The sequence below is a fragment of the Agelaius phoeniceus genome, chromosome 11 (assembly GCF_051311805.1).
Source record: "Agelaius phoeniceus isolate bAgePho1 chromosome 11, bAgePho1.hap1, whole genome shotgun sequence".
Taxonomy (NCBI): domain Eukaryota; kingdom Metazoa; phylum Chordata; class Aves; order Passeriformes; family Icteridae; genus Agelaius; species Agelaius phoeniceus.
Window position 1 is genome coordinate 9,275,727 of NC_135275.1, and position 15,229 is coordinate 9,290,955.

Genomic DNA, 15,229 nt, shown 5'->3' on the forward strand with positions numbered 1-15,229 from the left:
GGAGTTTCTACAGAGGGATAAGCCAGGAACAGTTGCTCCCTGTTCTCTACAGTGCAAGGTGGGCAGCTTAAAGCATTTATTATCCCACCTGGCCCAGTAAACAACAGCCAGGCACTCTGCAACACCCTGCTCACAGGCAGGAGAGATTCTGTGGGCACTCAGGTGCTTACAAATGGACTTGGGAAGGATTAAATTAATGGGGAAATAGTGTGTATGTGTGTCTGTGGGCTCAAATCAAAGTGAGGGCACTGCAGTTCGGAACATGATGTTTTTATTTTAATTGCAGCCTTGCTAAAATACATTATATAGTTCTAGATAACAGATTTCTTTTCAAATAACTTTTACAAGAAGTGACAAAAGCATATTCTCAAATTCAGAAGATGGAGGTCTGAAGTTCTTCCTTAAACATGCCTTCAAAATGGAGGTCTTTTGCCATGAGCTCTTCTTCTACATCTTCTAAGGCCCACTGATGATCTGTCAATTCTAAGGCTTCCCATTCAGTCTGCATTGGCAGTGAACAGAAGCAGAGAAGGAAAAGCAACATAGGATTAGACAAGAACTACACAAAGCTGTGCTTGCTTTAAAAACTGCAACAAACACTGATTTCTATTAAAAACCTGGCAATCCTGTCAACTCTCTGAAATCAGTGGTTTATGCTTAATTAGATGTTAGTTGCTCAATACAAATTGCATCACAGAAATTAGAAAAACTACATTATCTACTTTCTGCCAACCCTCTACCCTTCTGGAACAGTCCATAGCTTCTGTAACAGTCAGTTCTGTTCTGGTGAGCCAAGTGTTTTGCAGTGAGGTAATTCTTTAGTTCAGAGTTACTTGGTAACAACAGGTAAGAGGCCAAAAATTTTGCACCTGATCACAGACTTGTGCACAAAGCCTGCAAAAAACCATGTCACATGATGCCCAGCAAGAGATCTGTATTTCTTGGCCAGAACACTTCTCCTGCAATACAGGCTTTTCCCCTTTAGTTTCTGCTGGGACATGTAGTGGGTTTTGGTCCCTGCAAGGCTGAATTGGCAGAAATGCTGTGGAGAGCCAGTACTGGGTGGAAGTGGAGTCACTACTGGCTGGAACTGCACCTCAGTGCTGAGTGTGGCAGAACAGCCAGTGCTCCAGCACTGCTGCCAACTGCAGCCATCCTCTTCCCTGGCTGAGCCTCTGCCTGGGTAGTGTGGGATCTTGAACCAGGAAGGTTATGAAAACAAACTGCAGGAGCAGACCATCCCAACTTCCCAGGCAGCAGATGATGTGTGGCTAAACCTCTTCTACAGCACACAGAACCAGAAACCAGGTCTGTCCTTCCTGCATAAACCTGGCCATAAACACTGCCTGTGAAAGGCAGAAGCAGTCTAACAAGCAAGTGCCTATGGAAAGTGCTTTAGGAGAACTTCAAGATAGTAAATTGCTGATGGATTTTCCATTGGACTGACTGACTGGCTTATGTGATTTTCTTACCCAAGTTCAGTCAGGAGCCTGCTGGACTCATGCTCAGCTATTAACACAATTTTTGGAGAGCCAGCTTCTGCTTTGGAACTATACCTCAAGGTAAAAAAACCCCTTCCTCAGCAAAAGCAGAGCATGAGACATAAATTCAGCTTTTGTACCAGCAATGACTGACCTGTCAGGTTTACTTCAGGGTATTTGGGCTCTGCCAGACCCAGAGTAACTCCCACAGCCTTCAGAAGCTGTCAGCTCTAATTTTAGGAACAGGAATCCAGAGCAATTCCCTTACTTGACACATGGAGATGAGTTACATGCAGCTTACAACCCTGCAGGCTCACACAAACAGGAGTGCAGGTGGCAATACTGTACCTTAAATGCTTTGTTAGTATCTGCTGGCATGGCCATTGCTGCCCCTGTCATTTGTTCTTGCATCACCCTGGACTGATCTGCAGCTGCAAATGAGAAATGAGAGCTTGATTTCTGTGCTATTAAACAGCATCCCTGGAGCACGGTGCAGTTGGGAAGGTTTTTATCTATAGATGAGAACACTGCAGCAACAGCCAGAATGCAACGCTGCTGTGCCAGGAGTCCTCACAAGACATCTTGCTCCCACCTGCTCTTAGCCAGATTTACATAAAATATGCAGAAAAATTGAGGAAAGTAGTTTTCTATTCCCAATACACATCTGTCCTGCCCCACATTAGGGGCAGGCAATCTCTGCAGTTTTCCTTAAAACATTAGGAAATCTTAATCTTAATTTCCTTAACATTAGGAAATCTCTACAGTTTTCCTTAAAACCAATACTTGCTAGAAATAAAACAAACCTGAGCACAAAACCTTTGCATGCTGATTTGATGGGAAAGCAAGCCTGGGCTAACAACCACGAGAGTTTATGAGTCAGTGGCTAGTGCAGGAGATTTGGGTACTTGCTGCAGGTGATGTCAAACCTGGCCCATGGACAGTAAGTAACCTCACAGAAACAAGAGGAGACTTCAGGAGCTTCTTGGCTGGAAACTGAGAAATCTTTTCCCCAGCCTCCCCCAGACAACATCTCATGGAAGGGGCAGCCAGTTCCCAGAAATGGCAAATGCCTTACCATTATCTTGGCCCAGGATGAGAGTATAAATGCTTCTGAGTCCAAACACATTCAAGAAGTACCAGGAAGCAGAGCTCACCCTGACAAATCAGAACAAGCACAGTTGTTACCAGTTCAAAGCTGGCTCATGACCTCATTCCAGCAGCACACACAGACCAGCCAAGGGCTATTAACACATTCAACATTTTCCAAGTGGGAACTGGACCTTGCTTGCTGAGGACAGGGACTTACCAGGATGCATCCAAAGTGAGCAGCTCAATTCCCTGCTGCAGCATTGGCTTAAAACGCAGCGTCAGGGGAAACGGGACCTTTGCTGCAGGGTAAAGAAAAAAAAGCCCAGTTCCACAAAGTGACACTGCATGACTGCAAAGGGCAAGGGGAGCAGGTAGCTCTTTTATTACATCTAAGGTAGTCTGCAATGTGTACAATAAAAAGTTAACTTGGACTTTTGAAAAAGCTGCAGTTCTGTATTCATTTTAACATGAAAAGACTTTCTGAAATTTAATCAGATGACCAAACCCTCAAAGGTATTCCTTCAGTGTGAAAGGGAATGTCCCTTGTTAAGGAAACAGTTATCACATTAACAGTATAGAAAAAACCACCCAGAATGATGAATTTAAGTAGGTATTTTTGATGTGTACACTCCACACAGTAACCAATTCCCTGGACAGGTTCAGAGCAAAATCCCCCATATCAACCTGAATTTCAGGCAGTTTTAATAAAATACTGGTTTTGTCACTACAGCTGTTCCCAAGTCCATGAGCTATTTTCTTTGAGACCATGACCAACACTCACAAAACAATTTCCACCCTTTGCAATGGGACAAGCAAATCTGTGCAGTTTGTGGTGTGAGGAGCAGCAGTGCCACAAGCCAAATTTATGCTGCTTCTAACTCACTGCTCTCAGGTCCAGGAGCAAATCATCTGATGCAGCTCAGACCCTCAAGGCCATCTTCAGAGACACAGGCAAACCCATGTTACTCCAGACACTTACTTGTGACAAATCCTGAAAATGTCATGTTGATCCAACCACCAATGAGGATCATAGGCAGGACATTGGTTACATTCCCTTTCATCATATCTGTCAGCATGGTAGGATCTGCAAATCATAGATGGGGTGTGAAGTAGCAGCACATCACAATAAAGAGAAACAAGTCATTACATGTCAGATAATTTAATTAAGAAACTGCATGAGACAACACTCCTATCCCAGTATCTACAATTTTCCATTGCTGACAATACTTGGCAAAATGAGATGAGCAGCCAGTGTGGTGGTGGCTGCTGCCACAGAGGTGTTGTGTTCTGTGCTGTGCCTGACCCCATCCCTTGCCCCAGATCTCTGGACTTGCCTGACCCTGTGAGCTGACCTGGGTAGAGGAAGGACAACAAGCTCCTATTTTGCTGTATACATTAATTAAATTAAATCACTTTAGGGAAGACCCTCTGGGAGCTGGAGCAAAACACTGGCAAAAGGAGACAAGAGCAGGACTCCCACTCCTGGCTACCCTGAGGAGGTCAGGTCTCCTGAGATGCTGCAAGCAGCTCAAGGCTGAAGTTAAGCAACATGAAGCAATCTAATGTTTTTGTTATCCAAGAGAGGAATCTCACTCCCACCCCCTCCCTCACACTGTCCAAGCTCCCTGCAAAGCTGATTCACCTTCCACCCTCAGCAGACACTGACAGGTTTTTCTACCTGGCTGCAGTTAGGGTACCTTAACATACCTGTCATTGGTGAAGGAGGCACTACCTTTCTTTTTGTTTTCTTAAAAAATCCATCCTCGGGGTTATTAAAAAAATATTTCCGGGACAGGAAAGACTGAAAGCAGAGAAAGACAATGCCAACACCATAAGAAGTAAAAGGACAGAAGCATTAGTTCTTGCTCAGACATTCAGACATCTCGTGAGTTCTTTCACAACCCACCTTCCTGGGATAGGTGCCTCACTGCCCATGTGCTCTAAAGCTCATCACATTTTTCTGCATCCAGAGTACCAGATCTCTGGCTTTCTAAAATTCTTAAAGTAATTATAAGACTTCTCTGAAGAGAAACCCATGTTAATTAAAGAGCCTTTAGTGTTTTGCGCAAATTCTTTGTGCTGGGGGAGCACCAATACTGATACATGGAACATTTTCACTCACCCAACTGACCTCTGGATTTCACAAAATACACACTTGGTACCAACAAAGCCAACATGAGCAATGCATTTTTAGTTTAGCAAACATTTCAGCTGACACTCTATGACCACCTCGTTATCCCAAGCTAGCATTACATCCCTGTGTGCTTGCTGGCAGATATTAAACACAGCAGTTTGGAGGCACATGTCATGTCAGCATGCAGTTAAAACATCGAACAGTGACAGCTAACATAAATCTCAAGGAAAAGACATAAACGGCGGTGCTGTGTCCAAGATTCCTGGGAATCTGCCCTCCTGGACACTGTTGTGGCCAGGGGTGACCCGGCAGCGTCCGACCCCGCGGGCCCTTGCGGGCGCTGCTCCTCCCGCGGCACTGCCCGGGCACAGCCCCGCGCTCTGTCCTCCTTTCCCGGCCATCCCTGTACAGCCCGACCGCGCAGCTCCCTACCTGCTTTGGAATGTATTTTCCATTTTCCCGAAGGACTCTGCTCCGGATCAGGACTTGGCTGGAAGAGAGACACGCGGCGTTAGCGGCGGGCCGGGGGAGCGGGGCGGGCGGGGGTGAGGCGGGCCCTGACCTGTCGGACACCTGCTCCTGCGTGAGGCGCTTGTCGCTCTGCAGCAGGATGGACACGTAGTGCCGGATCATGCCCACGAAGAAAGTGATGAAGACGATGGGCAGCACCACCCATAGCCGGATGTTGGAGTCCAGCAGCAGCTCGGGCTCGCTCATCGCGGCGGTGCCGCCTCGGGCCCGGCTCCGGCCGACACCGGGCCGCCGCCGCACGCCGCGCTTCCGCTTCCGGGAGCGGGACCGGCCCTTCCGCCGCCGGCGGAACGGCGCCAGCGCGCGCCGCGGGCGGGAAACTCGAGCGCGAGTGGCGGGAGCGGCGTGAGGGGACAGCGGCGTGTCCCGCCCTGCCCTGCCCTGCCCTGCCCGGAGAGGACGGGAGGTGAGCTCGGCTCGGCTCTGCTCGGCTCGGCTCAGGTGAGGTGGGCTCAGGTGAGACGGGCTGAGCTGAGCTGAGCTGAGGGGGTGGAACGGCCGCCTGGGGCACTGCCCACCTGCGGCAGTAGGTGCGATGGAGAGCGGCCAGGCTGGCCCTGGCTGGGCTGTCAGGCTCCGCCTCGCACCCAGAACAGAATCCCAGCAGCGGTGGGGCTGGAAGGGGGCTCTGGGGATCACCCAGTGCAGCCCCTGCCAGGGCAGGGTCACCCAGGGCAGGTGACACCGGAGCGGGTCCGGGTGGGTGGGAGTGTCTGCAGGGAGGGACAGTCCTTCCCTGGGCATGCCTGGGCATGCCTTCCCCGGGCAGCTATTCCAGTGCTCTGCCATCCACAACCTAAAGAAGATTTTGCTCATGTCAAAGTGAAACTTCTCATGTTTTAGTTTTGGACATTGCTCCTTATCCGGTCACTGGGCCCCACTGAAGAGAGTTGGGCACCGTCTCCTTGGCACCCATCTTTCAGATATTTATACATCTGAAACAGTTGTGAAAGGCTCATTGCGCTTTTGTTTTTAAACTGTTCCACTTCCATGCTGATATTTTAAATAACTCATTTTACCAGCCTCTGCCAAGCAGTTGAAATTTAGCATGAGATGCACACACATCTTTTTTTCATAACCTTTAAGTTTTAAAGGTGAATTGAGTTTATTTTTCTTTTCAATCGTTGCCACCCCCCAAAAGAGGATGGTGAGATGGAGGTTTGTGCTGACAGAGCTCACTGGCTATGATTTGTGGTTAGGGACACGAACAGGATCACTTAATGAGTTTGGGCTCATGAACACCCATCTGTGAATCCTTTGTTGCTTTGTTCAGGCATGTGGAGAGGGTGTTGAGTTTAGCTCAGTGGATGCAATCTGAGTCCTCATAGTTGCTCACTTTAATTTGCCATTTCCTGGTGTCTGAATGAAAGGCCAAGCCTTGTTTTCTGAGGAACTGAATTTTAGAAAAAGTGATGTATTGTGCTATTTAAATGTGACAAGCTCTAAAATTTCAACCTGCACAGCAGAAAAATGTGGTGTGATATTGGTTACCCAGGCAATCTGTCTTTCTTTGAGCACTCTCAATTTCTGTCACGTTCCTTTTGCTATTCACTAATACATTCCAGATCTGCTTAAAAAAGAGATGAATAAAACACTTGTCTTTTTCTTGCATTTTTTTAGGCAACAACAAAGGTTTTGTTACCATGGTTTCAAAAAGGAAATTGTCCAAAGTTGATGCTTCTGAAGAGAGCTGCAAGACAGACTTGCCAAGTAGGTGCTTGGTATCTTCTTAGTGGGATGGAGACCCATTAATAGAAGCAACAGCTCCCAAGCAGGGGCAAGGCCAAAATGGCAGTTCTGATAATGCTGATTGTTAATGACACTGCTGATTTTTTATATATTTGATGCAGCATATCTTGTTTTCTCAGAAACTAAGAAGTCACGGAGTTCTGATAAGGAGAATGCCTCTGCCTTCTGTGGATTGGAGAATGAGGGAGTCTTTGAAGAGCTCCTCAGGACATCAGGAATTGTGCTGAAAGCTGGGGAGGGACAGAATGAAATAGGTATGAGTTCAACATTTGCTGTTTCTGATTCAGATCAAAACCTGCAAGGATGGATAGTACAAAGTAATGATGTGTTTTACTTGCAGCACAAAAGTGCTTGAGCCAGCTTGTTTCAAAATTCGAGCAAACCCTCATTTGGCCTCTTATTTGTTATATACCTTCTGTTCCTGCTTAATTCAGTGCATCACCTAAACTCATCATTCTACCTCTTTGGGTGTATACCTGTTTAGTCAAAAGACTTCTGAAAGATTATTGGAGGTATATAGAAAAATATTAGACTGCATCTGTGATTACAGTATTGAATTACAGAGGCAGGAGCTCTGAAATGGGGAAGCAAACGTGGCATTGTTGCCTTTCATTTCAGGCAATGGCTTCAGGGAGCCCTGTATTCAGGTCTTCAATGCTACTCTCAGCCCTGACTAGAGAAAGCACAAGTGCTGATTCCACTCAGGCTTTTGCCAGCTGGACTTCTCAATAGAGCAAATGCAGAATGTTGGTGGATGGGCTTGAGAGCTTGTACTTGGTGTAGCTGTTATGATGTTGTATGGCTAGTCTGTGTCTCATTCTTTATTTCCTTTCTAAACTGTCTCCTTAGCTGTTGATCAGATAGCTTTCCAGAAGAAGCTCTGCCTGGCCCTGGAGAAGCACCCTACTTACCCAGCTGTAAGTAACTTTGGCAGGAGCCACCTTTAAAGCTGAGTAGGAAAATATGCAAATGCATCTGCCTGTCCCTGCTAGTCCCATACAAAAGTGTGCCACACAGCAGCTTATCTTGGATTTCTGTGGTTCAGATTTTCCAGTTCTCTTAGTGTTGCTGTTCCAGCCTTTTAGTCCCACAGTTTTTCTGACTGTCAAAGTAATTTTCATTTGCAATATTATTCAATAGACAAAGACTCTCACAGCAGACAAATCGCTTGCATAGCTTTCTGGTGGAAGCTGGGCTTGGTTTTGTGTTGGGTGGGAGCTGGCAGCATTAACACTGCCATGATGTGGTGCTCCTCCCCAGACAGCAAGTCCAGGGTGAAAGTCCTGAGGCGAATGACTTGACTGCAAATGTTTTCTGGGTGTAGCCTTTGTCACATTATCTCAGCAGAACAGGAAGAAAGGCAAAGTCTTCTTAAATCAAAGTAAAATGTGAGACACTTGCTTTAGAGTTACTTTGCAGAGCAATCCTCTGGAAATGGCCTAGACTTGCAATCATTTATTATCCAGCATTCCTTCCATCACAGTTTCTGGCTGCAGTTCCCTGGTTAGCTCTTCCTGGTTCTCATCATCTGCTTGCAAAATGCATCCTAAAGGACAGCAGTTGACTGGGGTGTCCCTTCAGGGTGGATAACTTCTCTCTGCTTTGCAGGTAGTGAAGCAGTTCATCAATGGCCTGGAGTCTCACATCAAGGACAGGAACCAGTTCAAGAACTGCCTCTTGCCCTGCACTCCTGTACGGACTGAGGGGTCGAGGTAGAGAAAATGTGTTTTGCCTTCCCCTTCAGTCAGAGCCAGTCTCTAGTGATGTGCTGGGACATTGACAAGGGTGCAGCTAAAGGCTGCAGCTGGTGCACACCAAGGCAGCATGGCTGGTGTAGTTCACTGCTGTTTAATTGCAGGGAGTTTAGAGTGTCAAGTCACAAAATTTACTGTCTGCACATATTGGATTCCATGGCATTTTATGGCAACAACCAAATACTATGAAAAAAAAATTGCCAGGGGTGGTGAAGGTCGATTCCTTTTTGAGATTTTTTTTCCCCCAGGAGATACAGCTTCACCACAGACTTTCATATTTCTAGTCCTGTAGAAAGTGAGCTGGTTCAGAGCTAAAGTGCAGTTGAAATCTTTTTATGTGTCTGTGATTACCATGTGCTACCTTAAGTCATTGTATGTAGTTTTTAAAAGAAAACAGTAATGGGAAGAGTTACAGCCTGTTCTCCCAGCATGTTTTTGACACAACAGTGATGGAATCTTTCATCTTGCAGGAATCTGGTGCACTCATATTGTGAAAGCCTCATTAAACTGCTTCTTGGGATTAAGATCTTACAGGTATGGGAACCTTAGCTTGCTCTTTACAATGGTTTTGATTGTAGGGAACATTTTCCTTACTTAAGTAAAGGATTAATAGAACTGGTTTCGAGGCAGGTGAGGCTGCATCTGGAATAGTGTCCAGTTTGTTGTTGCAGGGACACTAAGATGCTTAGGAGGTGAGACACATGGCAGATAAGCAGAGACAGAGGGAACTGGGTTTGTTCAGTTTTAAAAGAAGATTAAGGGAAATTTCATGGTCTTCAAATGGTTGCAAGGTGTAGGGAGCACAGAGCCAGACTCTCCTCAAAGGTGAACAGGGGCAGAATGGGAGATGATGGCTCAGGTCAAGCATAGGAAATTCTGATGAGATATAACCATCTCCACTGTGGAGAATCTTTAAGTGCTAGAGCTGGCCACTGTTTTCAAACTTATCTAAAATTGATGCTTTAGTTTTCTGAGTGGTGAAGAGCAGCTCAGGGTCTGACAAAGAGAGGTTCATTGGCCCAGAGAATGAATTGTACCTCCTGCCCATATGGCCATATTCTGTTGGGTTATGTGGGTGGTTTATACCACCCTCTGAAAAGTGGTTTTCACTTCTTAGGCTGTGTGCCTCATTTCTTGCATTAGGCAAGAGATTTCTTATACAGGCAATACTTTATTGAGCCTTTCAAGCATTTTATTCTCTGTGTGTATTTCATCTTTTCTGAAAGGTCAGTTTTGGTGGCAGTACCACAGCACAACCAGTAAATCACCCTAACATTGTTTTTTAACATTGTTTTTTTCCTTTCTTTTAGCCTGCTGTCATAACACTGTTGTTGGAAAAGATCCCTGAATTCTTTTTTGACATGTGAGTATAAACTGGCTTCTCTCTGCCTTGAAATGGAATTTCTTTTGGACAATCTTGCTGCCCAGCAGCAGAGCTCTGGATTCTGTAGGTGTGACTAAGCTGTGTATCCTTTTCTGCTGTTCCAGTGTGGGCACCTTTGGAACAAATTTCCCCCGGCTCATCATCAATCAGTTTAAGTGGCTTGACAGGCTCCTTGACAGCCAGGTGGGTGCCAGAGGTGCAATCACACAGATGCTTTTTCCAAACAGCTTTTGGAATGCCTCTCAGGTGGGATTAGATTGAATTATTGTGCTGATGAGAACTGATGTTGTTCTTGTATTTACATGCTGAAGGAGAGATTTAATTTCTTCTGTTTTGTTATGTTTGCCTTGAGTGACATCTGAACATCTTTTACTATTTTTCTTATTTCCTTGCTCTAAGTCTTCTTTTACATAAATTTATATCTGTGCATGTGAATTCACACAGGTGACCCCATTTTAAAGCTGTTGTTGGCAGGAAGTTACAGTTCTCTCTTGTTTAATTTTAACAAGGTACTGGATACTTGCAAGTGTGTGGGGATGAATTCTCTGTTCCTGTTCTGGTGATTGTTTTCCTTCTTTCCCTAAGTCAGTTGTTCTCTGTGGGTTACTCTCTACTGAAGTACTAAACACTGGGAAGCTTGTTGTGTTTCCCAGTTTCCTCTACTCACCTAGATCATTATATCCTAGCTGTAAAATATCCTTTTTCCACAAAAATCTATGCTCTGCTTCATGATGTCAGCAGGACAATGAGTTAAGGGACAGTTGGCACAAACTCAGGCAGGTGTTCCACTGAGGGACCTTAGATGCATAATATTGTTGTGCTGAGAGATTTGTGCATTTCACCAGTGCTCCTGTTGTCTGCAGGATCTGGTCAGGAAGTTAATGCAGATGGTCAGTGTCTCTCCAGTACCAATCCAGCATGACATTATCACCAGTTTGCCTGAGATCCTGGAGGATTCCCAGCAAAGTGAGGTTGCCAGAGAGCTCAGGTATGGATGATTTGGTTGGGAGGGTTTGTTTTGTTTTGTTTTTCCCCCTTGCACTTAGCAGAAAAGGACAAGATGCATTAATGCAGGTTGCTCTGGGGCTGACTGAAGTATTAGGACAGCACTGTGTTCCTGTTAACTGCAGCATCTGGGGACACCCAGCACTGTCTTAGGACATTCCATTTGTACTGTTATGCTCCTAAAGAGAGCACAGGCAATCCAGAAAAAGACATTGCATTTAGACAATGCTCCAAAACTGCTTTTATCTAAATTATTATTAAACTCTTAACTACCTGGAGACAGCACAGGTAGCATCCAGTTAAGTACTCACTACTTCTGCTGGATAGTCTGTGATCAGTCACTTGGATATTACTACTGACAACTTCTGATTTGTCTTGGATTCTGCTGTGGTAAGGATCAACATGGTTTTTATTAATAAAGAAAACCCCAGGCCCACAACACAGTAATTGTGTGCATGAAACAGAACTTTCTGGCTATTTTATGTACTTTTCTCAAGCATATTTACTGATCTGGGGAACCTAATGCCAAGAGTTACCCTCCCAGAGAACACTGCCATAGGCTAGTCCTTACATCTGTCTTTTTAAATAAGGTATTCATTTTACACAATAATTTGAGTAGTCCAAGTGTTTCTAATTCTTGTTATTGCACAGATCACTTACATTTCTGCTGGAGTTAATTACCTTTTCAAACCTGTGATCACTGTTGCAGATTATTACTGCAAGCAGTGCATCCTGTTCCTTGTACCCTCTCAAATTGTGACTTTGTTTTCATTCTCAGTTTATTGCTTCAGCTTCTAGATAAAAAATCTCCACACATTTTTCCTATGCTAATCAAACTCCTCAGACTTCTCTTTTCACTGTTTGTGTATTTTGAAAGCTGAGATCCAAACAGTATCAGCAGGGCATACTTGTTTCCATATTCTCCATAGCCTCTACCCATTTCTGATGCAGAAAACAACTCATTACTTCTAATGAGTTAGGGAGCACAGACAGAGTTACCAGGATGCTGCAGATAAGCTGTTTTTCAACTAACAAAATTTAAGTACAACTTCTTACTAGAGAAAGTTTGAACAAATTTTCCATAATCCCAGTGGCATATGTTGTTGTCAGCTTCAGAGATTTTTTTTTGCAGTCGCCACAAAAACTACTGGAATCATACAATGCACTAAAGATACATTCTTGGTTTTGTTAAGAGGACCCTTTGTTTTCTTTTCCCTGTGTATCAGCTGCCTGCTGAAGCAGGGCAGACGGCTGACAGTACCAGTCCTGGATGCCCTTTCTCGTCTGGATCTTGATGCAGAACTTGTGGCTGAGGTGAGAGTTTTACTGAGCACTTCAGCACACCCCAGCCCCTGCTCAGCAGCACGAGAGCTTCATTCCCAGTATTTTGCTAAATCTGACTCCCACAGGATTTCAAAAGTCCTGAGCTCCTGAAGTTGGAAAGAGGTCAGAAGCTAAAGCTGGTTTTTAAACATGTGTGAGGGGTTCAACAAAGAGCAGAGAGAAGTTTCTGAATTCCTGCTGTAACAGCCAGGAATTTCAATCACAGCTGTTTTAGCAAGTGCAGAATCACTTTGTCCTGCTGCAGTAATTTTTTACTGCCTGTCTTAAACCTTATTGTCAATATTTCATCTTTTTTAAGTACAGTGACCAGACTAGACTGTTATATTCTAAGGAAAGACACACTAGTGATTAAATAATTAAATGGATTTTCTCTGCAGAGTGCTGATAAAGGAGAAGAGATGATGATGTGCCTTGTGCCCTTTGGATATGTTGCATTGCTGCACTTTTTGGAATTGGGCTTCTTATGAATAAAATAAAATAAGTTCATTTGAGTGCATAGTGTTTTACATAGTCCCAAAAGGCTGGTGCTGCATAGCAGGCTGCACATCCTCTATGATAAAGCCAGTTACAAAATGGTGGAGCCAAGCTCTTCCTGTTGAAGAGTGATAAGGGGCAGTGGCCACAACAAGAGCTTTAGGTTGGACATTTGGAAAAACAAGTTAAGGTCTGCAGCATTGACATAAATTATCAAAGAGGTGGCAGAGATTGGAGGTTTTCCTCCATCCTTCAAGACTCAACAAAGCCAAGGTGAATCTGATCTAGTATTGACAATATTCCTGCTCTGAGCAGAAGGTTGGACTGTAGTCTCCAAGGATTCCTTCCCACTAGCATAACTGTGTTTCTGTGAAGTGTTGTCTTCCAGCTGATGGAGTGCTGCTCTCTCCTCAGGTGAGACAGTCTGCCATGACCATTGTGCCTTCTGTAAAACTGGAAGATTTGCCTGTAATAGTAAAATTCATCCTCCAAAATGTCAAGGCAGCAGATGCAGTAGAGGTACAGTATCTTTCTCATAATGAAATATGTGTTTTCCACACCAGTGTGTGTTTCAACAGAGGGAAGTTCCTTCACACACAGAGCTGTATGTTTTTATTGTTTTCAAGTAAAATTTTAATATTTCCAGGGATCAAAGCCAAACCTTGCTGAGCCATCAAACACACTTTGTTTCATATGTTGAGGAAGCCTCAGCCTAAGCCAAATGAGGTTTGTGATCTGCCCAAACCTTTAAGGGAGACCCCTGTAAAAAAGTGTGCCTATGACATGGCAGCCAGTCTGTGCTGGTACACTGCATTTGAACAGCAGTCATATTGCTAAACTTGCATGCCCCAGAATTCCTGAGGCTGTCATGTATCTTGCTCAGCTGCTAAACAGAATAAAAACGGTTCACAGCAATGTAAAGCAGATATAGGTGGCAATTTCACAGAGTAGGTCTTAAAAAATTCTGTTTTGTATGACATACAGGTGAAGAGACAAGTTTTGCTGGTTCATTTTCTAAGTTAAAAAATTAAATTTGGGCATGATTAAATACTTGTGAATCTTTACAAATATATGAGTTTTGATTTGTAATTTTAGGGTTATTATGGGAAACTTTTATTTTCCTCAGCTTTTTCTGTTCTTTTTCTTCCCTCATTTGTCACAGTAATTTGTGCATGGATTTGTGCTTTACAGGTGATTTCTGATCTTCGGAAGAGCTTGGATCTGTCCTCGTGTGTTCTGCCCCTGCAGATTCACAGCTCCCAGAAGAAGATTAAAAGCCAAGTCCAGGCCAGGTACTTAAACAAGTTTACTTGATCCTCCAAGGGTAGGATGAGACAAGAGAACTTAAACTGTTCCTCTTCTGGTCTCTCTGGTACAATTGACTACAAACATGAGCCTAATTTATCCTGTGGAAAGGCACGGACATCTTTATTCCTTCCAACTTGGTACTAATGCAATACATTTGTCACTCCTTGCCCTGCCAGCTTCCCCTGCCATGGATGTAGGTCCTTTTGAGCCATCTGCCTCCATATCTGCACAGGGATGACATTCATTTATAATAATGTTGCTACCAGTTTATCTGTTTTAAGGCCCCTTCAGTATGTGTTCCATTGATTCTGTGACCTCTGTTTGCACCCTCTTGGGAAACTCCCTATCCTTGCCAGAGCATTCCCTCTGGACAATGGTTGCTTTAAGTAACTGCTGTGACTGCTGGGCTGCCTTGCTCCTTCTGTGACAGTATTTGCAGGGACTGAGTCTCCTCTTTTCTGATGATTTGCAGTTCTTCCCTGAGCCAAGTAACCACCAGCCAGAACTGTGTGAAGCTACTGTTTGATGTCATCAAGTTAGCTGTGCGATTTCAGAAAGATGTCTCTGAAGCATGGATTAAGGTAATATACCTGATTCAGTCCTTGTTTCCTTATTTATTTGGGCTCCTTGATTGAGCCTGAGCTTTTCTTGTAATCAAATGTGGTATTAAAAGACAGATGTTAGCCCTTCATTTTACTGATACAGATTTTATTCTACAAGAGAGGAAAAATGTATTGAGACTGAGCTATGTGAGGCCTTAAGGTCTTTGAAAATGTCCTGCTGGAAATCAGTATCAGCTGGTATTAGGCTAAATTTAATTTTAAATTGCATTTTCTTGTAAACCATGAGGCTGTTTCTTTCCTCATTACTCAATATCTCAGTACCTTTCTCAAGCCTCATGTTACTTGAGAATATCCTTGTTCAAACTCAGTTTTTAGCTATTTTTTTGAATACCTCCTGGATTCTCTGTTGTTGG

General features: G+C 44.3%; 2 protein-coding genes across 4 annotated transcripts in view; one reads left to right on the top strand and one right to left on the bottom strand.

Annotated features, from left to right (window-relative positions):
• Window positions 1-254: 254 nt before the first annotated feature.
• Window positions 255-5,498, bottom strand: EMC3 (ER membrane protein complex subunit 3). The gene is made up of 8 exons (XM_054640266.2): window positions 5,267-5,498; window positions 5,137-5,194; window positions 4,278-4,371; window positions 3,550-3,654; window positions 2,788-2,869; window positions 2,557-2,636; window positions 1,830-1,912; window positions 255-502 (listed from the first exon to the last, which is right to left on the bottom strand). The coding sequence occupies exons 1-8, from the start codon at window positions 5,419-5,421 to the stop codon at window positions 374-376; spliced, it is 786 nt and encodes a 261-aa protein (XP_054496241.1). The 5' UTR covers window positions 5,422-5,498; the 3' UTR covers window positions 255-373.
• A 9-nt stretch (window positions 5,499-5,507) lies between these two features.
• Window positions 5,508-15,229, top strand: part of FANCD2 (FA complementation group D2) — a 34,989-nt gene continuing 25,267 nt past the window's right edge. For 2 of the 3 annotated variants that reach the window (XM_077184809.1, XM_077184811.1), the window contains exons 1-13: window positions 5,508-5,676; window positions 6,856-6,945; window positions 7,104-7,238; window positions 7,834-7,901; window positions 8,593-8,696; window positions 9,209-9,272; window positions 10,049-10,101; window positions 10,227-10,305; window positions 10,986-11,110; window positions 12,354-12,441; window positions 13,360-13,464; window positions 14,137-14,237; window positions 14,726-14,834. In XM_077184809.1, the coding sequence (XP_077040924.1) occupies window positions 6,879-6,945; window positions 7,104-7,238; window positions 7,834-7,901; window positions 8,593-8,696; window positions 9,209-9,272; window positions 10,049-10,101; window positions 10,227-10,305; window positions 10,986-11,110; window positions 12,354-12,441; window positions 13,360-13,464; window positions 14,137-14,237; window positions 14,726-14,834 (1,098 nt within the window). In that variant the 5' untranslated portion in view covers window positions 5,508-5,676; window positions 6,856-6,878. The remainder of the gene's footprint in view (window positions 5,677-6,855; window positions 6,946-7,103; window positions 7,239-7,833; window positions 7,902-8,592; window positions 8,697-9,208; window positions 9,273-10,048; window positions 10,102-10,226; window positions 10,306-10,985; window positions 11,111-12,353; window positions 12,442-13,359; window positions 13,465-14,136; window positions 14,238-14,725; window positions 14,835-15,229) is intronic. The other variant, XM_077184810.1, reaches the window with a different exon arrangement.

Coding starts and splice junctions, on each gene's coding strand:
- EMC3 (XM_054640266.2), bottom strand. CDS start 5,421: ATGAGCGAGCCCGAGCTGCTGCTGGACTCCAACATCCGGCTATGGGTG. Junction 3,655..4,277: donor GCCTCCTTCACCAATGACAG/GTATGTTAAGGT, acceptor TATGATTTGCAG/ATCCTACCATGCTGACAGAT. Junction 2,870..3,549: donor ATTTTCAGGATTTGTCACAA/GTAAGTGTCTGG, acceptor TTTACCCTGCAG/CAAAGGTCCCGTTTCCCCTG.